The sequence below is a fragment of the Corvus kubaryi genome, unplaced genomic scaffold (assembly GCF_017639235.1).
Source record: "Corvus kubaryi isolate FWS band 111438036 unplaced genomic scaffold, C.kubaryi_AGA036_p1.0 64867, whole genome shotgun sequence".
Classification (NCBI taxonomy): domain Eukaryota; kingdom Metazoa; phylum Chordata; class Aves; order Passeriformes; family Corvidae; genus Corvus; species Corvus kubaryi.
This window is the reverse complement of record NW_024581571.1, coordinates 10,873-38,166: the sequence shown is the minus strand read 5'-3', so window position 1 is coordinate 38,166 and position 27,294 is coordinate 10,873. Positions and strand designations below refer to the sequence as shown.

The window sequence follows — 27,294 nt, the reverse complement described above, 5'->3', positions numbered from 1 at the left end:
TTTTGGGAATACAAAATTTATTTCAAACTTATAAAAGTCTTCAGCATTGCAAATTCTGTCACAAAATGCAAACTGTACAATGGATATTTTCATTAAAGCTTAGCATAATGATAATTACTGCCACATCTTCCCAGGCAGATCATTTCAGATCACACACAGCTCCTTCCCATCTTCTTCAAGATGTATCAGTCTCACTTGTGCCTCGCAGATGGCTGCTCCAGAGTCAAATGTTTCAGAGCAATCTCACTGCTTAGGACAGAAAGGTTCAGGAGTGGAACCATCAGTGCTGTCCCAAAGCTCCAGAGTGCTGAGTCCTCGTGGTGGCAGGGTCTGGGCTCCTACTGCCTGCAGGTGTCATGGAAAGCCTCGAGTGTTCGGAAGTCCCTCCATGTGGGTGGCAGGCCATCCTGCAGGAACTTCCCGCAGCGCTGGCACGGAGCCTGGAACAGCTTTATGTAACTTCTTAACCAGGTCTAAAAGGAAAAGGGAGAGAAATTAAAGAAAACTGGATGTGGATGTTTCCCTTTGTCATCATTCTTGTCACACAGGAGCAGCAAGGACAGAGGATGTGCTTTGGCCAGGCCCCAGTGAGGCGCAGGTTGATTTTATAAACACAAGCACACTGAAGATTACAAGGTCACTGTAGAGATGAATTCTCCACTTTATTAATCATCTCTTGCTTTTTTAGTCACTTAAGCAAATTTTTTAATAGAAATTCCTGCCCTGTGAGCAGCAGGCATTCACAGCTCCAGAATCGTGAGGGAAGGCGGGTGCTGCAATGCCTCCTATTTTTACTGGGATATGATTGTTCCTGATGGTGCCTTCTCCAGCTGAGCAATGGTTTGTCTCTTGCCATGGCCATCTATCACCCCCTGCTGCACTCCCACTGCAGGTTGGGCTCCTCAGAGCTAAGACAGAAGGACTCCCACATCCAGCTAATGAACTTCCTCTCTAATGCGATTTTAGGATCAATACTCACTGGTCATAAAAACACGGAGCCATTTTAAACCTGATTACACTGATGACTACATATATATATATATAAAAGGCCAGTGGTGTAAGTTCAGATGTTCCCTCATGAAGCTCCTGCCTCTGAAATGGGTTGTTCCCATTGTCACACGCAGCAATGAGCATTACATAACCCAATTCGCCACTCAAGGAGATACACAGATAAAAAAGCCCCAGACCAGCAGATTTATCCTGTGAAGGATGCACATGAATCTTGTCATATAAAGTCCTATTGAATTACATCGATAAGAGAAAATTGTTCTCTGAAGAAGAGGTCAGCTGAGTTTATTGAAACAAATCCTTCCATCTTCATCAGAGTTTTCTCTATAGCAACCAAACCTTGGGCTGTCAATAACTCTCCTCCAGAAGAACTAGATCTTGTCTGGGCTGAGCAGTAAATATGGGGACAAGGGCAACACAACTCTACAAGTAAATTGCTGTTATTTACTTCAGCTTGGATGGGCTTTGCTTGCACTACCGAGAAATCGAATTTTCTGAGCCATAATAACCATAATACAAAAATAGGTAAATGAAGTTAAATTGTGCACTTGAGACATCTCTTGACAGAAAAGAAAGGAATGGGTTCTTCATTCCCATCAGAAAATTAGGGCTTTAGAACATCCTGTCACATGGATTGCACAAGAGACAGGTGAAAGGCCCAACATATTGACACTTGTGCTGGTTTTGCTTTGTTGGAAGTTTTGGTGTTTTCTTTGATCAATACAGCAGGGCCTTGGCTCACACAAACGACTTGTTCTATTAAACATTCATTTTCAGGACCATGTTGAACATGGATCTGACCAGTAATGGTTGCTTTCACCTTTCAAAACCTATTATTTTAAGATGCACTTTGCAAATCTCTCATCTTAGTGGCCTTTTTATTAAATAACCAATCCAGCACAGCAGGGAGGGGAGCCTGACTGCTCTGAAATTACACACTGGAAATTAAGGATGCAAAAGAGTGAATGGAAAAATGAGATTTTTGTTTCTCAGTCTCAGTTGCATTGCTCCAGGTGCAGGGGCAACATAAGGGAAGGAAATGGAAGAAAAAGCCTGAATTGCAGAGAAAATCTCCCCCCAAATCCTCCACTGGGAGACTGTGGCAGAGAGAACAGCAAGAGCCTCCACTGCCAAAATTCATCTTGGTAGAAGGAATTCTGAATCATAATTCCTTGTTCTCACCCTCTGATTAACAGGGCTGCTTCTTATACAAGTTTATTGCACAAATACGATTCTAAATAGAAACAGAATTAAAGGGGATAAACCTAAATCTGTGTATCAAGGTAGAATAGTATTAGATTAGTTTTATTCAGTAAGAAAAGATCTGAATACTCCAGTATTTCCTTGCTTCTCCAAACACCTGCTGATGTGCTGGAGGAACAAAGTTTGGATACAGCAAAATGGAACCTTCTGGAAGTAGTGCCCAGCCCTTCCCAAACTGGCCGAGCTGCCTCAGCTGGAATACACCAACTGGGAATTTCCTCTTACCAGGGAACTTCCAGTGGAGCAGATTTTGTCCATCCAGAACTTGCACAGAAGGAACAGGCAAAGGGCTGGGCCATAGGAAAGAGTTTGGTTGAGGGGAGTTTTTCCTCCTGTCGTGACAGATGACCCAGACCTTTGCAGACAGGAATCATCAGGCCAATTTTGAGAGCTGGGACAGAAGAGCTGTTCACAGCTCAGTTTTCCAACACAAATTACCCCAGGGAAATGGGAATGAGCTCTTCATCCCTGTCCAGGTATGAGACACCAAGAATCACAATCTCCACTGTCCAGCTTGTTTGAACTGGGGAAATTACAACTGCATCAGAACTGCCTGATGTCAATCACTGCAAACACCCTCAAATATAACTGGAAAAATGTGTTTTCCACCACACTTACCATGAAAGACCTGACCACCACATCTGGCATCTGGGGCAGCTGGTAGTGCAGCAGGGCAGTGGTTGCATGATCTGTCACCTGCATCAGACCAAAGGAGAAAGAAAATACCTTTATTCACTCCCCATTTCAGACAAAGCAATGTTAACCTGCAAGAAAACTGTAAATTCCATGGAGAGGCAGCAAACCAGGAAGTACAAGGATTACTCAGTTTCATTTCCTCTGAAACCAGGAATCAATTAATACGATTACGGTTTGTAAGTACTTCCCTTACTAGAAGATTTCTGATAAAAAGCCTTTTAATTTCCCAGACAGAGCCATAACAAGATCATACATCTGGGAATTGCACGTGGACACAATACATATAAAATGTGTATTTATAGTAACAAGAATAATTAAAGAAAAATCAGGAAAACTAACCAGTGCTGACAGATTTTTTTTTAAATAACTACCATTTAAAAAATTATTCTGAAGGGGCAGTTTCTGGCAGGTATAATACAATTTTCTAGCAGTATTCAGCCTGTCAACTGTTACCAGCACAGTCAACAGCTTACTGCTTCTTAAAAATTCCAGGCTGAATGCAAGAATTATTGGAAAAACTCTTTAGGCTGGACAATAAAGAACTCAAAACAACACAACCACAAAGAGCTCTTTCACAGATTTCAACTCCTAAACCTCAATGGTCCTCATCAGTAATGTCAAAGCTTCCAACAAAATACATGACTTTATAGAGAGTGATTAAATTGTATTTTCTAGTTCTAACATGGAGAAGTGGAGCTCTTCTCAGGGCCAGTCTACAGACTGCAGCAAACTTTGAGTAAGAGAAAGTGAGAACTGAAATTCCCATTGCTATTCCCAGCTAACTCCAGTTGTTCCCTGTTTGCAGTTCAGTCTAATTCAGCACTGGGAGCTGGAACACTCCAAGTTTCACTGGAGAAAAGAGAGGCTCACGCTCGACGCTATTCAGGGAGGTGAATCTGCCAAAGGATATATTCCTGAATAAATCCATGAATAGCCAGGCTCTCATTCACACTGTACAAACTTCCTCCACAGAACAGTGCATCACATCAGGCTGTCCCACACCGAATCCTGTTTGAGTTTTCCTGCTATTTTAGACCCAGGATCTGCTGCCATCGTTCGCACACTCCCGGCGCTGAGAGCGGCTCCGTTCAGCGTGAGCAGGGACATGTGATTCTGACATTTGGAAGGCAAAACTTTCAGGATTTTGCACATTCTGGTGAGTTTGCAAAAATATTCACAAAATGGACCTCGGCCCGTTTTAGCCATTTATGTGTTACCATGTAAAAATAAATATGAGAAATAATGTGATGAACTGTGCATTAATAGCACAGCATAACTCAAACCAGCCATTTCTTTTAAACACATCTCATGTGGTGCTCAGAAGCCAACCCAAGCCCCACCAGCTATCTGAATTTTTTTAAGATGGTGCTTTTATAGGATAGTAGCAGACATGTCAAAGAATAGGAAGTTCTGAAGATATTTATGAGCAGCCGTTCTCCTTCTGCTGTATTTCTACTTCTAACAAACTGCAGTTTGTTTTTGTTTTTTTTTAATCCTGAACAACAAAGTTGTTTTCTCTTGGTACTGAAAAAAGTTGCTTAAAAAATACTGCTATTAACAAATTTAAATTGACTGGCCACGTTGGCAAAGTTGCCCATATGCTGTTCCTATTGTAATGTAAAGATAATGAGATTCCTTGGGGAGATAAAAGCCATCCCAACATTGCTGGAACACTAATAATGCCTTCTGCGCGAAAAGAAGGCGATTTCTACCCTAAGCAAGAGCTGGTATCTAAAAAAGATCAAAGTGGGTGTCAAATTTGAGGAAGAAGAGTAAGGAAATTACCTCCCTCCCCTTCCTAACCCAGCAAAGAACGTGATGTCAAACAGAAAAGAGCTGGGCCATGGATAAACTGCTCAGGGCATGGGAGTGAGGGAGAATAACACCCCCCAAGACGATGAGAGAAAACACAAACTGACCAAGATTAAAACAGAAGAGGAAAAAGAAAAAAAAGAGGAGGGGGAAAAGAAAAAATCCCAGAAGATCAATACCCAGCTTTCCTAATGGCAATACAATTTCACACCAAAGCAAAGCAAAACAAACTGTGTATGTGCCAGCTCGCTTAAAGGACACACTTTTTCTTCCAGCCAAGCTGGAATCAGAAACTAATTTATTCTGGCTATAGGATGATATTTTGTACATCTCAGGATTTTATTTTATTAACTTCACTTTTATTGTGGTGCCTTACCTACTGCTATCTAAGTTATCAGTCACTTTCTAATTTCTCTACCTCTTTTTACAGGGAAGCATATTCAGGGGAGCACACATTGATTGGGATAGCTCTGCTCTGGACCTTGAAATGGATTTCCAAGAGATCTTGCAGAAGAGCTCAATATTTCACAATTCATCTATTGAAAAACATATGGGTTTCTTGTCTGAAAAAAAGGTAAAACAAGGCAACCTCCTGCAGCAAAATTCTGCTAAATAAAATAGCCATTGTTTAACTAAGCACTTGGAGACTGAGGAAAAGAGACTTCAGTTACATGGGAAAAACAAATTCTGGCAAAGAGATTCAATTTTTCACAGAAAGAGTTGTAATGCATTGGAACAGTACTGCTCTGCTGAAATGAGTTTTCCAAAGGTGACACATCCAAAAATGGCTTTATTGGGCTTTGATGACACTGTTTAGTCATACAGCATTTCCAAAGCTGGAAAATCCATTAAAAAAAATTAAGTTATACAATTTACAGGTGGAGAAGGCTGAGCAAGTACTTCCTGTAACTGGGATAAGCAAAGACCTAAGGCACAGCTTTGCTCCACCACAGACCAGGTGAACATAGCTACACACCTGGCCTAATAAAACCATCACATGACTATATTATAAAAGCTCTCCCTCCCCCCATGTATTCCATCTCACTGCCAGGAAATACCCTTTTGGAAAGTAGGTGCAGAACTTCCTTTAAGAGCCACAACTTTCCTTGCCACTTACTGGTTTATTCCCTCAAGCATGGCACTGACAACTCCATCTAATATAAAGGGATTCTTTAAATCCCCTGAAAGGTTTTTAATTTTTTCTTTTTCTAAACCCTTGTAAGTTCATGGCCGTAACAGTAGCCTGTAGCAATGAGCTCTGGAGGCTGATCACAGCACTAAGGGAAAGAAAAAAAGGAAGTTATTTTGTTAGTGTTTAGATCTTTTATAGCATGGAAAACTGCATGAATGCCTTTGTTCATTTCCAAGGATTCCCATTACTCAATCTTCTCTCCAGGAACACATCTGAGTCTCTCTGGAGGGAATGTAGAGCACAGAATGTGGTCCCCGAGAGGTGCTGGGAAGGATGATGGATGGAACAGGCACTGATGAACTCCACACAAATCTTTACACACCCTTCCCCACTCCCAGTTCAGGAAAACACCACCACACTTCTCTGAAACATAGGATTTATCATTTGTTTTCAGAGCTCACAAAGTGTTTAGTTATTATTTCGCTTGTTCTGCTTATCTGGATTGAGTCACAGAGTTTCATTTCGCTCAGGGAGGTCTTTGAAGAGAGGCAGGGACTGATCCTGCCCAGGAGCAGCCGTGCAGGTGACCCTGGAACAGCCCAGCTCCTCTCCTTGAGCAGCAGCAGCACAGCCCACGGTTTGTCTCATGCATGCATTCATCCTGCATATGATCTCACTCTGAGATTATTGACGAGAATACATCTTCATACATTACAATACTTATGTGCCCTTGTGGTGGTGAAAATGCCATCACTCTGGGATCACACAGCTCACAAGCAGCTTCTCAAAGTTCTGGTTAAAATGTGCTTTGGGGAGAAGCAGATCAAGCCAAAATACAACCAGTTTGTGGCACTGCTAAAACTGGTAAGACTAGGTGAAAATAAGGATGGGACTCTGAGATCAGAGCGAAATATATGGGTTTAAAGCCTTTGCATATGATTTAAATAGCCAACCTCATCATAGTACCCAGCAACACCAGCTATGCTGCTCTTAACTGAGCAGCTGTTTGATACCATCTCCCAGTTTGATTCATTCACAGCAGTTCCAAAATTCTTTGTTCTTCCCTCTGTTTTGAATGCAAAGTTATGAACATTGCACCATGCTTTACAATTAGAATTTTGAACCCTCTGCACAATGGCTGGAATTATGCAGCCTTCACGTATACCAAGCTTTAAGCCCCCAAATCTTTCCTTATTTCCTGTTTTATTCCTCTTCTTGTGTTAGTGGATCATGAGACATGAGGTGTTAAAATAAGGAGGTTTAAGATGAAAACAGTTGCTGCTCCTGTGGAGTTTAAATGTCACGCCAACATGGAAGTCTGAAAAACCTTTTCTTTGCTCCTTGTGCTTCTGCCCTTTCAGCCTTCCCTTCCCTTCTTTCCCAGCTCCATTCTCTGGATCTAACCCTGCTGGTGTATTCAGTGCCTGTAAGGCTTATTCACCCCAGGACCAGATTCAGGAAGTCTCCAGGGAACTGGGAAAATGACTGTACACTTGAACAGTAACGGGCCCTCTGGGAGTGGCCCCCATCAACTCACACACAGGTATCCTGCCTAATAAAAAGGAGAGAGAAAAGCCTTGCTGACACAGCCAACGTTTGCAAACAAAAAGTCAGGACAAATTTAGCTTCGTTTGACAGGGTTGGATTGAAGATCAGAGGTCTCAGGTCCTTAACCTAGAAAGTCATGCTGCAGCCCTGGGAGAATTTGACAGGCCTGCAGCTCCCCCAGGCACGGATCTGGGGAGCTCCAGATGTTGTTATAGTATCATTGAAGACAGAGTTTGGGAACTTGCTCAGGGTTTTAAAGAGGAACAGCCCTGTCCTTCAGAGGGGCAATGGATTTTACACTTAGAGGCAGCAGTGAAAGGGCTTCCCAGCCTCCTCCTTGGGAGGAGCAGTTACTCATCCCTATTTTTCCTTCTTCCACATTGCCATATTGGTGACTGCCATGACAAACACATTTCAAGAACATTCAGATTTGCTCTGACACATTTACTCATGATTTTTTAGTGGCATGAAAACATTTGTTCTGAAGATCCTGCAGTACAGATCCTACCCTGGTAACAGAGTATAATAGTTTCTGTAACACTGTTTTATCTATTTCCTTCATTTTGCTACTGCTAAATCACTGCTCCTGGCTATTACAAGTAGACACAAGTGCAGCTTTAGACAATAAAGAGAAAATCAAACCAAGCACTGCACCACACAGAATTTACTATGCTGAACCACAGCGCTTCCTATCACCTGTTTGAAAACTTGATGTGGGTCCCAGCCTTAACTTCTTCAACTATATGCTCAATCTACACAATCTATTGATTAGAAGGTGCCATCACCTTGCATTTTTATCACATTTCTCAGGCAAGAATCTGAGAGCTCTATGCAACCAATTCAGTGAGAACTCTTGTGAAGTCAGCAAATATTACCCCAGCCTAAGGGATGAGAAACACATCCAAAGAGAGGTGAAGTTGTCCAAGGTAACAAAGTGACAGAGCCAGCAACAAAATCTATAAAACTACTATTAAAAAGCCCCACAGACAGTTGTTCAAACTGGTTACAGGACACCTTTTCCCTGAAGTCTTTCTGGGTTGGTTTTAATTTTTTGGTAAGTATTAACACTTTGGTATTTATCAAGAGAAAACTGGACAACAGGAACTTAGGAAGAGAACAAAGATTCTCATTTATCCATACTGCAGCCACAGAGGCAGCAGTAAGAGGGGTATTTTATGTTTTCTCACTGATCTCCTCCAGCTTCTGCTCTGAAAGCATCACCTGCACATGAAGGGAGATTTACTCCACCTATTTATGCACTCCGAGTTCTTAATGTGGACATCTCAGCAAACTGTACATTTACTCTACTCTGTTATCTTGCTACAGACCATTGTATCATCAAAACCTGGTTATCATTTAACACAAATTACAGCAATATGACTTTACCCTTCAAAATTATTCTAAACCAAAACATCCAGGAGGACAATCTTATGCCCAAATGAGCATACAACCAAACACACACATTGGGAAATTGAGATGATGCAGGTCATTCCAGAACCTTACATTTATTCCACTGCAAAAATCACTTTAAAGCAGGCTGATAAACAAATGCTGGTTTTACTTCCTGCTCTATTACCCTACTTGATGCTAAAATAGAAAGAATATTAAAACCACTAATCTCTGGGGTAAAGAATCAACTGAAGCACAAATTCACTTTAATGCCAGGCAGAGAAGGGAGAGCAACCAAGCTCCCCAAAAGCTGTCCTTTGTTCTCCAGCAGGTTAATATCCCAGGTCAAACATTTCCCCTCCTGACTGCATCTGAAATCTTGGAAGGGAGCTGCATAAACACAGCTAAGATACCACATTTTTGACCCCTGTTTTTACGCCCTTTCGAGTCCCTGACCCCCATTTGTTTCACAAACTACAAACGTGGATGAAAGGAGCCAGTGAAGCAGCTGGAGCCTCCAGCTCCTTGAACTGGGGCTTGAGGGTAGGGAAACTGGAATTTAACCTCAGATCAATCTGAACTTACAGCATTCTGACAAGAGGCCTTCAAAGAGAAATCTTCCCTTCCTTGAAACTAGCAAGATATAGATCTTTCTAAAATACACTTTAACCTTCCTAGCAGTTATATTTTTATTGCTGCCATTCTCTCATCCGTCTTCTCTCACTTTATGGCAGAACATTCATTCCAGGAAGTCCCTCCTCTTGCTTACACCATCATGGGAAGAAGGGCAGGCAAAAATAACAGCATGGAAAATATTTCCAAACTCATTTTGGAAAGGGGGTTCCAGTGATTTATTAAACTCAAGCCCTCAGGAATGTGAGGCAACCAACCCCAATGAAAACAACAAAGCAAAATACAAATGAACGTGAAACAGTCCTTTCCACCCCAAAAGATGTAAACTAAAGAAAGAATGCTCAAAGATTCCTCATGAAATTTTAAGACTAGTGTAGTATAATCTCCAATTCCCTATTCCAAACCATGGACTGGAACTGTGATGGGAAATAAATCCAAATTAAATAACACCAGAAGTGATCTTCTTTTCTACTCACAGTTTTCCATCATTACAGATTATTGTTTGCTATTTGCAAGTTGTGATGACAAAGAATAAATTCTGAATTACTTAAAATAACGGCCCAGATATTTAAAATCAATTCCACATATGTGCCTTAGGTAGAGAGAAATGATGTGAGACTTACCTTCTGAAAAACTTGATAGTTGGATTTAGACCATATGTCAAGCTACAGTAGGAAAAAAAAAAGTTATATATTACTACAGATAAAGAAGCAGCTTTGGAGAGAAAATGGATCAACAAAGATGTATCTCTGAGTTCACTCTTTTGACCCCTTGCCCTCACCTCTTGATTCCAAGAAAGGGAATTAATAACACAAGATTTCCTTTGTATTGCAATGAAAAATGAACATAGTTCAACACAGTTTCAATAAAAAAAAAATACATACAAGACCTGTTGAATTAATGAGTTCTCTTTAAAAAAGCAAAATCTTCATTTGTATGGGGTTGTGGCTGATCTATGCAAATATTCATCAGCTTGAGTCTGTTTCTAAAATGAAGGCATTTTTATAAGTTTATGCTTGTCTTGTGTTGAATAAGTGATTCAGTTACAAACGACACAAAGAGCATTTAGCTGCATTAAGCCAAAGCTTTGGGTCTACTGGGGCTAAATAAAACATCCCTCAGGAAACTGCATTTACATTTGCAGACAAAAATCATACGGAGAGAAGTTTAAGGTTGTAGATGACTGCACACATCCATGACTTAAATGTGTGCTCACCTACATACAAAGTAAAAGGACAAAACTGAAATTTAAGTTTTATTAGCCCCCAAACCAGAAGGTAGGGCTGTCCTTGCCTTGCCCAATGGCTCTCGTGTTTAACAATTCCAGCTGACATGTTAATGCTCTCTTAGCCCAGCCCTGTGGAACATTTTGGACTCTGTCAAGGAAAAGCAGCAGGGAAAAACAAGAGGAGCTTCCATCAATCCTGGACTTGCAAATCACTTTTTTTTTTTTCAACAGATCCCAGTGTACTCAACAATTCTGTATGCACAGAACTTGTCACGGGAAAGGTGTTTGATAAAGCATTAATCTCAGGAATCTTGGTCTAGACAGAAGAACTTCTGAGTGAATTTATGAAGCAGGGGTAGCTCCTCTGGTGCCTGAAACCATGGTTGGACACACATGTTCTCACAAGGGGGGGTTCTCTCTTCTGCTGGTACAACTGATTATTTTAGTTCTGCCTTACGTGCCCATACATTCCAACTGACAGTATGAGACTTTTCAAAGGCACAAAAAGAGCCTGAAATTAAGGAAGTCACATGAAGTGAGTAAAACACATTAAAGGGAGGTGAGGGAAGCGAGGGGGAAGGATGCTGCATCCAAGTGATTAATTCACCATGCTAAAAACGGTCAGAATGCTAAAAGCTCTCATTCTTTTAGGAGCAGCAGTGTGAAGTGGCCCATGTCCAAATCCTGCACAGCAGTGACTCCTGAGTCCCCAGTGCTCAGTGTGGACAGGTTGTGATGCTAAAACTTCAAAAGCCAGTCCAGGATCGATGTTTCACGGCTCAGCACCGCTGACCTTGCCGTGAGACAAAAGGCAGCTGAGGTCTCAATGCCTTTTCCAGGCTGCAGACACGAGTACCCTGAGGCACCTCCCTACAAACCGTTTAACATTTCCTGGCTCTTGGGGTGGGATCAAGAACCAATACTCATAAGGTGCAGCCCAGACTTGGACCCAAGCTTGATTTACATGGTATTATCCCACCTGTGTTTGCTGGGAAGGCAGCATTGCACTTCCAGATTAGAAAAGTCTACATTTGAAAATAAAAAATTAATGTATATTTTAAAAAACCCTTGTTTTAATGTAATTTACAGCTTTCTTTGACTGCAGAGTTGTTTTAATTGGAATGTATAGATGGTCTGCTAATCTCCAGTGATCAAACCAAGTATGTGATCCTCTCTAGTTAGGCTCAAAAAAAGTCCACTTCAGATGCTGCTTTGAGTCCAACAGGTTCACAATGTTCATTAGCTGTCATGGAGATGGGAAAGCTGAAAAAGTAATGAACGTCTGTCTTGCAGACATGATGTTATCCATGAGAAAGAAAAGGAAAAGGAAAAGAAAAGAAAAGAAAAGAAAAGAAAAGAAAAGAAAAGAAAAGAAAAGAAAAGAAAAGAGAAAAGAAAAGAAAAGAGAAAAGAAAAGAAAAGAAAAAAGAAAAGAAAGGAAAAGAGAAAAAAGGGAAAGAAAGAAAGAAAGAAAAGAAAAAGAGAAAAGCTACTAGCCCCTGCTCCATGCATACATCCTAAATGAGTGCCCACCTTTCCCCCTGAAACTGAGGATTAAGGCAGAGGCAGATTAAAGAATGCATCGTTATAGGTCTATTATTCTTCAACTTTTCACTTTCAATCAAGACACACATTTGTAACTAAAAAACTGCTGAAAGCACAAGTTCAGGGCATCCTTTGCATGTGAATTAAACAGGGGCTTTTTCTCCCCAGTGCCCCTCTCTCCACCCACCCCCAGCAGCTGGAACAAGAGGCCGTTTGCTGAAGGTCGTCTGAGCGATTTCAAAGGCGATAACAAATCAGAATGTTCCCTGCATCCCATATCAAACAGGTCCGGTGCCAACACTTATTAGAGAAATCGGATTCAGCCCCCCCTTCACCCAAACACACACACATCCAGCTTTGAAGTGGTGAGAATGCAGGGATCAGAAATTACCCGAGAGACAGCTCTGCCTGTCTTTGAAGCTTTCCTTTGATACTACCATTTCTTCTCCTCTCTTACTCTAGGAGGCTAAAAGCTGCCTTTTCTTATTGATATGGGGTAATTAATGAAGCCATAGCATTAACATAACCCAAGTTCCTGAACATGAGAATTCGACAGAGACACTTATGTTTCTTTAGTTAAGTCTAAGGGACGCAAAATAGGAATCTGGCTAGGCAGTGATGTGCCCACATGCCCTGTCAAGGTGGTTCTCGGTCTCTGCATCCAAGGAAAAGCATGGTATTATTATGCCAAAAAATCCCAATATGGTTTTTTGTTCACAGGCCAATGGCTCAGCTGCCCTGTGGAGATGAGCTGCATAGCTTCATTTATTCAGGAATCAGGAAAACACAAGTAATTAATTACTACCCATGGTTAAATTTCAATGCACAACAAGCATGTCACAGGCTGAAATTAAGGGTGGCACTGTGCCACCACTAAAATCATGAGGGTAATTAAAATGCATCAGTCTGTGGTGGACATGAAGGGCTAGGATGGTGAGCAAGAGCAACTGTGAGCAGGTCCAGCACCCACGACATGTCAGTGTGCCAGATCTCACTCATTGTTTTTGCAAAGTGTCACCAAAAATGTCCAAGTTACGCAGCTGGCAGCTTGGCAAAGACATATTCTGCAGGGTCTGTGAATAATTCACGAGAGGTACACGAAGCACTTAAGAAATGCAGTGATTCTGTCTGTATAAGCAAAGCTTGAAAATAAAAGCCCAGAATGGCGTGTCTTGTTTTACTCACTGCAGGCTTAAAACTTCTGCTTTTTCACCTTAATTTTGAAAGTATTTAAGTGTGCAAGAGGGGGCACCCAATTTAATGAGACTTCAGCAGAGACCACATGAGGCTTTCAGGGAAGCACCTGTCAACCTGTACAGCACAACGTGTGAGCACACAGCAAGATAAAGCAACCCAGAAAATGCAGTGTCAGCTTCCCTGGGTAACTGCTGGTGTGCCACTGTGCAGCTCCACAACCAGGAGAAACACACAGATTTGGGCTTTTTTCCTAGACTTGCCTGACTGAAGGACCAGAAGAGTCTCAACAGCCCTGCTGTTTGCAGTTGTCTCTTCCTTTTTTCCTCCCAGTAATGCAGAATTTGCTAAAAACCAATAAATGATGACTCCCCTGATCACAGGGTAAATCTTTGGCCACTTCTGTGCACAGTCTGTTTCTCACTTATTGTCTGTGTGACCACTCTCCCAGTAATGACCAGTTCTCCTTTTTTAAATACCCCTGAACACATTTGGTTGCCCCAAGCCCCTCTCTTCTTGGAAAAAGTCTCCTACTGAATTTCCCTTTTTTGTACTTAAAGGACTTTCACCGTGTGCAGTTTGGAGGGTGACTCAACAGACCCTCATCCAGTTATTTCAGTGAAAAGAAAGTACAATGACTTATCCAGTGTCCCTTCTTCAATGTGCCTTACAGAAAAGAGGCACTTCAGCATTGTCAAATTGCATGTTAGCACCTAGTTCCTCTTCTCCCTGTTGTTTACAAATATTAAACGTTTCTTAGGAATACATAAGCTAAGTCCCAAATCAACAATGACGGTGTAAACTGCTCCCTGGAAAAACCATCACCTCCTACTGTGTTCCTGAGGGTTCTCCATATTTCTGTTATTTAATAAAGATGATACTCACTGATCTTTTTCTTACTTTTTCGTGTGTTTCTCCTCAATGCTAGTGCATTTTTCATGCTATCAGGCTAGCAACTGAGAAGCCAGAATCGTGTAGAAACCTCACTGAAGTACCTTCCCAACAGCATCTGTTGTGACAGGGAAGGAATTGCAATGGACTCTGTTCATAACTGACTGCAATCACTCATTCCTAGCAGGCACAATAAGGAAAGCAAATCATTGTGAGAGCACAATCTTAATTCTTATTCTGCAATTACCAGAGTAGTTAATTAGTGACAAAAAAAAAGGAGCTCACTGTTTGTCAATATGTGCTCCAGTTGGCAAAACTAGCAAGCTACGCATTTATTTAATCTTCCAAGCCAAATTTGCTCATGATTTAAGTGGCTCCAGCTCCAATTCTACTTCAGTCAAATGAAATGTTCCTATTTATACCTAAAACGGAGACCTTCAGGTTTGCAAAATCTCTGGGATGCCCACTGGAACAGCGAAGTGCCACGTAAAGGTCACAGGTTTGTGCAGCCTTGCAGGAGCAGTCACAGAGCCCAGGCTGGGACAGAAAGCTAAATGGGTAGAGAACAGACTCCCCTGCAGACTGGCTTAAAGCAAGAAATAAGCCAGGTGTTAACAGCAATGCTCTGGAGGAGCAGAACTGCTCCCCACTGACAGCAGGCAAAGGTTAGTGCCCCGTGCCCAGAGCTGGCCTTGGCAAGTCCTGCTGTCCCCTGGCAGCAAACGATGGCAGAGGAACAATGTGCAGCTCCCAGGAGAGTTCACCTTGAGCTGAACAGAATCCCAATGCCAGATGCTGAGTTTCAGAAAGGAACTCCTTACCCAGCTTTTCAGCATATATAGCATTATTGTATTTCAAGGGAGCTTCAAAGGAAACTGGATTCATCAGAGAAAACGAGCACACCCAAATGAAGTGTGACACAGGAATCCATCACACACTGTCAGTGCTCTCTCAGCAGACCATCATTTCACTTCCATGCAGAACTTGGGGTGAAGAGGGGCTGGTGCTGCAACTCTGTATTTGTATGCAAATATACAGGGAGTAGAGAGCAGCTGCTTCTGCGGCAAACTGGTATTTAAACCTGCCTATCTGAAAAAGGCAAATCAAAATTAAGCAATTTTTATTTTACTACTTCTTAGGCCAATCTGCCGCCCTTTGAGGGAGAATGTCTCACCCGGGAAATAGAGCTGCACTATTTCCTTCAGCAGCTCAGCTCCTGGCCTTTCCCAGAGAACTGAGGCTCAGACTCAGAGCAGCTGAACTCTGGGTCAGCACACAACGTGCTTCTGTGTGCTGAAACACAGTTATCACTTTTGAAAGGAAAAGAAGTCTCACCTCATTATAACATGGCCTATGGGTGCCAAATACTCATCTTGATATCATGAACTTTTTATTTTAATAGGCTTCATAATCAGAAGAGAAAGCTCCAGAGAGACAATGTGAAACATGGAGGTATTTAGTGCTGTTACTGGCAACGGAGAGTCCTGGAGGATGTCTTGGGAACAGAGACCATTCCACCCTGGAAAGAGACCCAAGCTGAGCTAAGGCCGTCAGGCCCCGTTAACATCTCCTGATGTGCTGAGGAGAGCCATATGGAGTGTGTGCAGGTACAGGAAATCTCAGGGTTCAAGCAGGGTGAACTGTTCACAAAACAAATCACTTGTGGGAACAGGTAACAGTTGCTGTAGTAGCTGCTGTTCAAGATGTGCTGCTGCTGGCAAGTGAATTCTTGAGGAGCAGCTACCAATGATCCTCTCGGTTGTTTATGAAGCCAAAAAAAACCAGCCCAAGATTTCTCAATGGCTCTCAGAAGAGAGAAAGCTGAACCTTGGGCTGTTGATGTGCTGGTACACTGCTAAAATGTTTTCTCAGCAGACACTACAAACACAGCAACTGGGGTCTAAGGTGATAAATCAGAAATTCAAGCAAAGGCTTCAGAGCTTAGAAAGAAGTCAAGAGATTTGGGGATGCAAAATCCAAGCAAAGCAAGACAAATTTTAACTGGAACATTCTGCAAACATCCAGAGTCTTTTGCCAGTGTTATGTTTCCAGTGTACTTGCAATGGGATCCCAGTTTTCTGCCATGTAAGTAGGTGGTACAAACGCAATAGGGTGCTGCTGGATGGGCCATAACCCACCTTGCCATCCTCGGTGTAGACGTTCTCGTTGTACCCTTTGACGATTGTGCGGTCAATGAAGAGGCTCCGCATCACCACGATCACTTTCAACACTTTTCCTAAGGTAACCTGTGAAGAACAGGAGAAGGACAAAAACGAGCTGAGGGTGAGTCGATGGTGTCTGAATTCTGTGTCTGAATTTGTAAGACCATCGAGTTAACAGCTTAAGTTGATGCAATTTCAGTTTTCAATATTTTGTAAAGAGACCAAAATAAAAGATCTAAAAGCAGTGTGTGTTATGAGGAGGAGAGAGACTATAAAGTGCAGAACAAACATTCATTTGCAACTGAAAATGTATGAGTTCACAGAATTCCCTTGTGCAGACATGACACTGCCAAGCAATTCTCTCCATTTTATTAACACCACAACTCAATAACTTGTCAAAAACAATGGGCAAATGTGATTATTTTCGATGAATTTGATATTCTCCAATACAAGTCGATTTAGAGGAAAACAATTTGAAAGAAGAATCGGACTCTCCTAATGCTGGCTTGTAAAAGCATGCCATGAGTTTAATGGAAAACATTTTCTGTCCAATAAAAATGTAAAATTATTTCAAAGGAAACTACAGCTTAAAGTGAAAATGTTACATTTTCAAAGGTTTCATTTCCTTCTTTGAAAGTGTTAAAGTGAAAAGAATAAGACTAGTATAATGGAAAATATAGAGAGTCAGTCAGAGTATAACAACAGAAATAAGCCTAAATTTTCTTATTGACACAAATGCAATAATGAAGGCATTTTAATCTAGAAATCAATTTACATTTCAAAGATGAACTTGTACTTCAATACAGCTGTGTGTCTAACAAGAATCCTGTCTTTGTATTTTGTTATGCAGAGATTACTAGAGTTTTTCCTCACCCACAAAAGCATAAAACAGACATAAAAAATAAACAATTAGTTCATTTTAATATTTCCCAACCAGCAGCAGCTCATTTTCTGCCTGTCTCCCAACATTTCGTCCTGTATAGATTAACACACACTAAAACAAATGTGTTTTTACTGCTGACCTCAGCAGACAAATCCGCACCCAAAGAAATCAGTCAATACGCACCTTTATTGATCTGTTGGATGTTATTCCTTTCTAACTTCTGTTAATGACTCCTACCCATCACCTTGTTCCAACACCAGCAGCCCCAACCTGAGCTAACTCTAATCACTACAGAGCTGGACAGAGCCACAGACCCTGGAAAGAACTGATGACAAGCCTTTGGCATGGGACACGGAGAACTCCAGCAGAGAAGGGTCTGAACAACAGGGCAGGACAAGTTCAGGGCAAGAGAGAGGACAGGGAAACAAGAAGGGAAGGCAATGAGAGACTTCAAAAAGACAGGCTCCCAGGCATAATACTGCAAGAACATAAAAAATGGGTCAGAAGAATGGGTTATTTCTGAAGAAAAAAATGTGACAGGCTGAAGGACAGAAACTTATATCAGGGCCTGAGCCATGCACACACCAGGAACCGTGAAGATGTATGGAAACACCATGTTGTGCTATCAGGTGCTCTGAGTTTTGGTTTAAATGCAGTATCTTGCCAGGGTACTCTTCAACAAGACCTAGTTGGTCTGCGTATATGGAAAATTGGCAGAGTTATTTCAGCACCTGACACTGTATTAATTAAGGTAAAAATGCGAAGTCATGACCCAGAGGTGCCTAAGCTATGATGCCGATCATCCACTGGAATCACAGAGTTTTGTCATAATTGCTAAGAGGAGGAAATGAATAAATTTTGAGAAAAGTTGCCAGCACATTTAGAGTTAACAGTTTTCAATTTATTTTTCTACCTTATTAAAATTGGCACTTCAGTGGGATACTGGTCTGCTGAGAGAACAGACTCTTATTTATAACTCCGCACTAGATATCAACCATACATAATAAAACTAAAAGGAGGAAAAGAAGACCTTTTAAAGAAAAAGAAATCTTAATGGAAGAAGGATAAGGCTGCCCTACAAACACCCAGATCCAGCTTTATGTATAATATTTCCTATTCCCATTGCCTTCACACACTTCAGCTGATGCTCCCTTCTTTCCTCTTTCTCTTTACATTGTGCATTCATGGCATCTCCCTTTGCTGCCAGGTAGAAATAAATCTGAGGTTGATCTGAAGCCTGTGTGGGATGTTCCTGAAAATCCTCAGAGTGATCTGTGGAACGTAACAAGCTGAAAAATCCTGTGTGTGGCACTCCAGCTTGCTGGAATAAACTTACTGCTGGCCTCAAACCTCCCGACATGACTTACCTGCACAAATGCTTCTGCATTAGCTCCCTGCCCTGTTCCAGGTGATCTGACTTCATACCCTTCCAGTGGTTCACTCCACACTTCCAGAATCCAACACAGCACTGAAATGTCACATCCTGCACAATGTCCAGGACAATATCTTGATCACCTGTTTGCCTGACCATCAAAATTCCAAATTCTTGTCTCCCACGTGTGTAAGGAGCTGTGTAAACCCAACCATAGCTGGGTACCTCAGTGAACTCCCTGAGAAAGGTCTTACTGCTGCACCCCCCCCTTTACAGGGGGCACCCAGGCACCCTGGAAATCCAAACTTTGGCTGGGTCGGTGCTGGGTTGTCTAAAATGGCTCTTACAGTGCCCTGGTACTGGAACAAAAACTTCCCTCTTTTGTACCACTCTTGTTTTGACAAGAGATTCCTGTAGATTTTACTCTGGCTGGAAGAGAGATCGGGACTTTCAGGTGATTTCTGTAGGACTGTATCATTAGTTAAGTCTGACAGAAGCAAGAATTTCGTAAAAGAGTAGCTCACAGAAATTACAGTTCATCATTTTAACAGCACTGAAAGAATGAGGGTAGTAGTACAAAGAATGAACAACAGCCTGTCACCAGACTGGAGGGTGCTGTTAGATGTGGAAGCCAGAACTATGCTCCACAGCTATTTTCAGGGTGAAGCACATTCCATATTGTACACAGTAAATGCAATACCCTTTATTTTTTCCTCCAGTAATCAAGATTTGTAACTGTTTCCAGGGCTTAATGTTTTTGTTCTACTCCACTGTATTTTACAAATCATGTTTTTCAGCAGACCATTTTATTCCAATCCCTGCTGAACTTGGCTACTTGGAGTCTGTGTTCAGGAAAGCTCTATGTATGGAATGTAATTTACACTCATAGTCATACAACTGTGTCCCTACAGAACACCTGAAAGAAGGTAATAAAAACCTAATGGCTTTGGTAAACCAGTAATTTGATAGTTTTACTCCAAGCTCCAAGAGTGCAGGTCTCTCCTGGAGGTCCAGACTCACCCAGATGGTCCCTATTTAATGGGCACTGCATTTCCACGGTACCAGCTGAAAGAAATTTCTTTCCTTGTACAGAAAAGATACCTTTCAATTGTGACAAAAAGGCAACAATTTCCTTTCTAAGCCAAGTTTTCCTATTAAATTTTGACTTCTCCTGTCGATATCCTGTTAAGACAGCACTTGGCTTTTTAATATTTTGCCTGAAGGATATATGCCAACTCGTCCTTGATGTAGAAAATTTTAATTCAAATCAATACATGTACAAGGTCACTTTAAAATTCAATTAATATGAATGAAAAAATATGCCCCACAGTTCTGTGAGCTGAAAATGGAACAGTTGCAAGTTAAATACTTCTGCAGCTTCTGTTTTGGGCTGTGTAATAACAATGTACTTCTAACTTCCTTTTAACTAAAGTATACTAAATTCAGACAGTTAAGTTATTCATAAATCCCCTGCTTCCTAAAATGGCAAGCCCCAGAAGAAGGTAGGACAGGCAGCTGACTGAAATCTGCAATATTATGCAGCTTTTCTGACAAAGACATATAAAATAAAAATCTTCTTGAAATATCCCAGTTTTAAAAATATTTTGTCTATCACCAAGATAAATCTCAAGGAGCATCTGACAGACACAGTATGCCAAGAAAGGGAGAGGGGGAAACAGAATAATCAGGGAGAATGACTTAGATAATTTCTTGTACGACTGCTAAAAAAAGTTCCCATTTAACACCAATTATAATCGGAAAAGAAGAAAGTACCTTTCCAAGTAAGTCAGAAGCAGGGTCCAAATGAGTTTCCAAAATGAAAAGGATCAAAATTAATTTACCATGCCAGAACTCTGCCTGGAGGAAAGAGTTTGAAATCCCCCCTTTAATTTTGCCTCCTCACTGAAACTAGTATCAAGTGCAAAGCCCTTTTATGAACCATTTAGGCAACACATTAACAAATGCTCTTTCTTAAAATTTATTTAAGTTTGGTATCAGGAAAACGTAAGCTGACAACGCCAAGCTCCAACACTTTGTGAAAAATTCCCGAAGCTGCAGATTTCCCCTCAGCATTCCAGGGAATTTGTTGCTGATTTGAGCTGCAGATGCTCTGCAATGCAGAGCTAAAAGAAAGAAAACATTATTTTCCGTTAACATGGGCACCTCCTCGCTTCTATAAAAAGGAGCACAAGTGTGTGGGGGGTTTTTATTCACCTCAGAAATAAGGCAACACCCAACCAGAGATGTAACCAAGCTACAGATTTCCAGCAAAAGGCCAGACACCTGCTCTTTGCCATGGAACCAGCCATAAGCTCGGCCTCCCACTCGCAGATCCTTCTTACTAATCAGTACAATGCATGGAAATCACATTTATATATGCTGGGAAAAAAGGTTTTGCATTAAAAATAAAGTTTAAAAAAAACCCCAACACACACAGACTTTCAACTGGAGGTTTTTTCCCTCATTTTTTATGTCTCATCTGCTGCTGGTATGGCTGCGTTTTCCCTCACATGCTCATTATTCTTTAATGATGCCTATTTGTAAATAGCAAGATAAGATGCAATTAAGCCATTAGAGTCTAAATAAACAAACATACTAATTAGGTTCTTTACAAGGATTTCTTTTTTTATGCAAGAGCTGGAATTTACCTTTCATTAGTCTAACCTAATTGCAATAGTGCCTGATAAAAAGTCAACATAAATGAAGGGCTTTAAATGCTTCCACCATATTAAGGATGAGCTGGCTCTTCTCCCTCAGTAACATTCCCTATTCTCTTAATAAGGCAAAAAATTGGCACAGGAATATTGTTCAAAGGTTCAAGGACAGATTTTGCCAGTGGCCAGTCACACTTATGGAAGGGTCACACCAGTCCAGCATTTCTACAGAAGATCAAACGGATTTTGTCTCTTTTTTCCTTTCTCAATTAGAGCACACCAGGAATTTTACACGGATGAAAATGATGTCTGATCTTCCACAATATAAACCTATGGGAATATCAATACACACCTGGGAGCTTTGGGCACAGTAACCCTGTGGAGGAAGCAAAGCTGAGGCCATTTCTCAGAAGTCTTCCTCTACTTTTCTCTATGCTTGTTCCCTTTTCCCCAGGGAAAAGACTCTTCCTCATCTTCCTCATTCTTCATTAGACAAGCAGAGAATACTTGTTCAATTTACTTGCCAACCCTTGCTCGTGTACTTTGTTAATTCAAGACATTCTTCCCCTGCCTATGTCACCTCAAACACTTAATGCCCTTTAAATGCTGGTTTTAATGCTTTTTTAATGCTGGTTCTCCATCTTAAGGCACAAACTGTGAAGCCACTGCAGTCATGAGTCCCACTGTGAGCTCAGGAGTGATTCCTCGAGCTCACAGGAGATCCTGAAACATCCCAGGAGTTCCATCAAACACCAAAACCAAGCTACTGTCTCCAAGGCAGTAAATCCCTAAATGAATATTCATCCTACAGGCCTAAAAATCAGGTGCCTAAGCCACCAAATGTGACCACCATCCCTCCCATGAACCTGCTTTTAATCCAGTGCCTGCTGAGCACTGGTTTCCTGATAAACCACCTGACAGGCAAGAGGGAAGGCTTACACTGCAAAGCACTTTGGAAATGAGAAATTGTTTTGGAAATAACACCACTGAATTGTTTCCAATCAATATAACATCGATACTGATTTCAAATCACCTTGCAAATTCCAACCCCTCCTCCCAGTTCTCCAACATCATGCACAGAAATCAGTCTGGTGCCTTTCCTAATGGGCAAATAATAAATTTCAGCATCCATTTTCCCCACAAAAAAAATAATAGTTTTATGTAAAACACTAATAAACAAAAACAAGACACAAGGAATTATTCAGTTTCAAGGAACAGATGTCTGGCCTATTTGCAGTTAATACAACCCACTGCCACACAATCAGACTGCTTCAAATGCCGGGAACAAGATCTGAAAGTTCAAATGCAAATGTGCCTGGTTTTAAGGAGAATGAATAAAACTTTATAAAATCCTGCTTCATATTTTTCTATGACAGATCTATTAAAAAGCTAGGCAGCAGTAAAAACTTATAAATTTTATTCATTTTATAAATTTTATAAGCAAAAATTTGTAAGATAACCTGGAAAGAAGAAATCATGATTTATGCCCTAAGTTTGGCAGAAACAATTCCGTTTTTCAGACTGAAAGTTACTTGTACATATTATGCTTTAGAAATAGAAATTACAGAAAATGGTTCCTGCAAAACAGTATCTGCAAAAATATTTACCCAGTGATTGTAATTTCTGTAGTAGTTCTTTACAAATATTGAGGATAAAAAGAATTTAAAGATGAAGTAGTTCCCAGATGTAGATAAGAAAATAAGCTTCTTCTCTGAGTAGGCCTGGCTGAGTAAATGATGCTAAGGAATTCATATTTGTCAGCTGAAAAAGTAGGGCTAAAGTTTACTGTTTTCTAAAATATATCTGGTATTAATGAATAAATTGTACATAGGATTTGTTTCACGCAAAAAATATTTTGAATTTTGATAACGGAAACAAGGTGTGTGAAATAATCATAAAATAATTCTATTATTATAGTAAAAAAAATAATGTATCTAGGAATACAACTAATTATCCAAGGAGAAAAATCTAGGTATTTTCATTCATTAAAAATTAGTTAATTTTTTCTTGATATACAAGGTAAGGTTTATCTATTTACAATTCCTGGCATTTGACCAACAAAATCTCACAAAAACCTTAAGGAGTCCACAGTTCCCTGTGCTGCTGCTGGAAATTAATTTTGCATAACACAGTTACTAGAGCTGATATAATTCTATGTTTAGTCTATTTTATCCATAGTACTATTAAAAGATTAATTGAAAAATCACTGGTGAAGATTGGGATTAAACAGCACCTTGAAATTCCACAATAAACTGTTTTTAAAATCAGCCGAGGATCTCACATGGCTCTGAAAGGTTTCAATTATTTATGTGTTTGGCCTGTGTAGCATAAATCCAGACTAATGAGATACAATTGCTGTGTATAAATCTAAAGCATAAAAAACCTCCTCATTTTTTTTCCTCCTCAAATGTCTGGAGGAAGCAGTTAAATTTTCTCACAGAAGTTTGCAGCTTCTGGTCAGGGAGAGAGAGCCCAGCTGAGCACAAGGGTTACTCACCAGTGGAGTCTGCCCAACAGGCTCACACAGCTCCTAATTATTACAGAATCCCAGAATGGCTGGGGTTGGAAGGGACCTCTGGAGATCATAACCCCAGAATTGTTGGGATTGGAAGGGACCTCTGGAGATCATCCCATCCAATCCCCTGCCCAAGGCAGGGTCACTTGGAGCAGGTGACACAGGAATGTGCCCAGGTGGGTTTGGAATGTCTCCAGAGAGGGGGACTCCATGTCCTCCCTGGGCACCTGTTCCGGAGCTCTGCCACCCTCCATGGACAGAAGTTTGTCACAGAATATTCTGAGTTGGGAGGGACCCACAAGGATCACTGGGTCCAACTCTTACATGAATGGCCCCTAAAGAGATTGAACCCACAACTGTGGCATTATTAGCACCATGCCCTAACCAGGGGAGCTCATCTCAGGGTTCTTGCTCATGCTGAAGTGAAACTTTTTGTGTTTTAGTTTATGGCCATTGCCCCTCATCCTGTCACTGGGCACCACTGAAGAGAGTCTGGCACTGACTTGACACCTCCTGGAGATATTTACATGGATTGATGAGATCCCCTCTCAGCCTCCTCTTCTCCAGACTAACCCGGCCCAGCTCCCACAGTCTCTCCTTGTCAGAGAGTTGCCCCAGCCCCCAAATCCTCTCTGTGCCCTCTGCAGGACCCTCTCCAGCAGCCCCATGTCCTTCTTGAAGAGAAAGACATCTTCTTCCAGAATGAATCTTAGCGGTGCAGGTCCCACCTCTACAGCTTAGGACATAAACTGATTTCCATGTGCACATGAAGTTGTAGAGTCTGGGCTGAGACTTTCTCTCTTGGGTCTTTTTCCTAAAGATAATTTGTTTGGCAAAGGCCCCAATGTTTCTTAAGTTTCAAAGAGTCTCCCAGGCCTCCTTTCCCCTTCTTCCCCATCTCCCTCCAATAATTTACACATTTTTAAGATATGGATAGTGCTTACCAGTGTATTTGAAGATGAATGCATGTTTTTTTCTGGTAGATGGAATGAGTGTGTTTAAAGATGTTACAAAAACTGGACCTTTGCATAAAGGACCTTCCTAAGACACCAGGTGTGCTATGAACAGTTCAAGGATGAGCATGGTTGAGATTACACAGTTAGGTAATTAACTCTGGGCAAACAATGTGGCTGTGAAGTATTTTTAAATAAAATGAGCATTATCTGGAGCCTTTGGCATTGTGGTAAAGCACACTGCTGCAAGGGAGCAGCTCCAGATGTAACTTGGGCTAAGTTCAGAGTGAGAAATCACAAGTGCTGAAGAAACCTCCCTCCTTCTGGGGGAGGTGCTCTTCTCACTGCCCATCCCGCAGCACCTCTTTCACTAAAGGATCTGTGGCTGAAAACAGCAAAAGCTTTTGTAGCAGTCAGGGCCAGATGGAAAGTGCCATATTGGCAACATCAACTGAGACAGATGGGGAAGAGGGAAAACCTGGCTAAAAGAAAAAATGATAAACCCATCACACAATCACATACAAAAATACTTTAAAAACAATCTTTTTGATCTCTGATCCAAGGAAAATACACATACCACTGGTTCAGCATGGGGCTGGGATCTTGTAGAAACAAAAATGTCCTTGATTTAGAGAGCAACTGCCACATGGAATTCACTGTGTTACTGCTGCTGGTGAAGGGCGCTTCCTTTAGTTACCACCTAACCTTGTTCCTTGGCGGTCACATCCAAGATAATTTACCTTATTGCCTAAGTGTGCCTGAGTCTTGAAAAACATCATCTATTTCCTGACCGCCTCAAAAAGCCACCAAAAGTGGAAGGTACTTCAGTATGCAAAGAAGGGCTCCAAGAGAATGGAAAGCGTTTCAAAGTTAGGAAGCAAAACCAGACATTTTTTCTATAGCAAAATAGATAAAACACAAAGTCAGCTTAAGAGGAAATGCAAAAACTTGTAAGACTTATAACTTCTTAGGACTGCACTGATGAATCCCATTATTTTCTGGAATATATTGTTCCACTTGGTGAATCCAACAATTGCAGATTAAATGTTTTAATGCCAGCTGTTTATTTTAACCTCTGACTCAGTTAATCTCTTGTGAGTTTGTGGCTGTTCAAAGAAAGTTAATAATGAGATGTTAGACAGTTGATTAATTAAAACTAAATACAATTAAAATACTTGAAAATTAAAAATAATCACAGCAATAGTTGCTATAGCGAAATTTCCATGAGAAATGTGAGATGGAGAAGACTGAACTGGCCTCAGTTCTTCATCTGTGTATGTGGTGTTATTTTCTAGTTTTATTTAAAATTTGGCAAAATACGTGACTTCTGCCTTTCCCTAGAAGGAAATCAGCTCCCAGCAGCCACGCCATGGACTCCTCTTCCACTTTGCTGTCTTAGAGCTTTGAAGACTTCTTATGCTGTAAGCACAACAGCTGTAAAAATGGATGTGAACAATAGGTTCCTCTTCAATGAAATCTTGCTTGGTCAGGCAGAAATAAGTGGAATGTATTGGACTTGTTTATCTCAAATCCAGCCTTTACTGCTCATTTACTTCAAAGGCAAATTCTTAACTTCATCATACAACAGAAATTCACTGACCCAAGAGCAATGTGAACAAATTTAAATCATATTGGTTTCCTTCTTCTTTTCTTCCTCACAACATTCTCTTCCTTCTTAATTATCATGATTAAGATTCACTCATTGCCAAGTCTGCCGAAAACCACAGTGAATATTTGAGTTTGTGCTCATACTTCTACAATCACAAAAAAACAATAAAAAAAGCAATAGATTTCTTGTTTAAAGGGGAAATTCTTTTTATCACTTATTTGCCTAAGAGCAAGGAAGATGCTGCATTGCTGTGACAAATGAAGAATGGTATGTTTCTGGAAAAAAAAATCTTTAATAACCTGCATTTTTGGGACAGTAATTCAATTTGTTAAGAAAATGAATTCAAGGAATTCAATGATCCAACTTACCAGAAGCATTGCAGAGGTTCCATTTGGCCGGGAGAGCTGGATAGACATTTCAGGGAACATCCTATCAATCCGATTGATCACATCATCAACGTATCTACCAACCAAAGCAAACAGCAGCATTAACACACAGGCTCTCTCTCACAAACTCAGATTATAAAAACTATGCTTTTAAAAAACATTTATCCTTTTTAGTAATCATCCTTTTAAAAATCACCCTTTTTAACCCTGTTCATGGGACTTCCCTGAATCAATTTCTCTCTGATACCTGCATATTTTTCAAAAACACATGCAAGCAATAATTCAAAAAGTTATTGATAAGAGGAAACAAACCAAAGCCCTCTGCAAGTTGTTTCGAAAAAAATCAATTACTCTGCCCTTAAAAACATTCACTCACTTAATTTTTAGTCCAAATCTGTCAGCCTCAAACTCCTGCCATTGC

At 40.9% G+C, this 27,294-nt stretch overlaps 1 protein-coding gene across 1 annotated transcript; it reads right to left on the bottom strand.

The window, feature by feature from the left end:
* On the bottom strand, positions 1-26,990 carry LOC121672708 (mediator of RNA polymerase II transcription subunit 27). Its single transcript, XM_042045485.1, has 5 exons — positions 26,856-26,990; positions 16,478-16,585; positions 10,105-10,146; positions 2,890-2,967; positions 1-473 (listed from the first exon to the last, which is right to left on the bottom strand). Exons 1-5 carry the CDS (start codon positions 26,973-26,975, stop codon positions 339-341), a joined length of 483 nt encoding a protein of 160 aa, XP_041901419.1. The 5' UTR covers positions 26,976-26,990; the 3' UTR covers positions 1-338.
* Positions 26,991-27,294: the final 304 nt, after the last annotated feature.

Excerpts from the sequence above, each read along its gene's own strand:
- LOC121672708 (XM_042045485.1), bottom strand. The coding sequence starts at position 26,975 with ATGCTGCTGTTTGCTTTGGTTGGTAGATACGTTGATGATGTGATCAAT. Across the intron at positions 16,586-26,855 it reads GAACCTCTGCAATGCTTCTG|GTTACCTTAGGAAAAGTGTT; the intron begins GTAAGTTGGATC and ends TGTTCTTCACAG. Across the intron at positions 10,147-16,477 it reads TCTACACCGAGGATGGCAAG|CTTGACATATGGTCTAAATC; the intron begins GTGGGTTATGGC and ends TTCCTACTGTAG.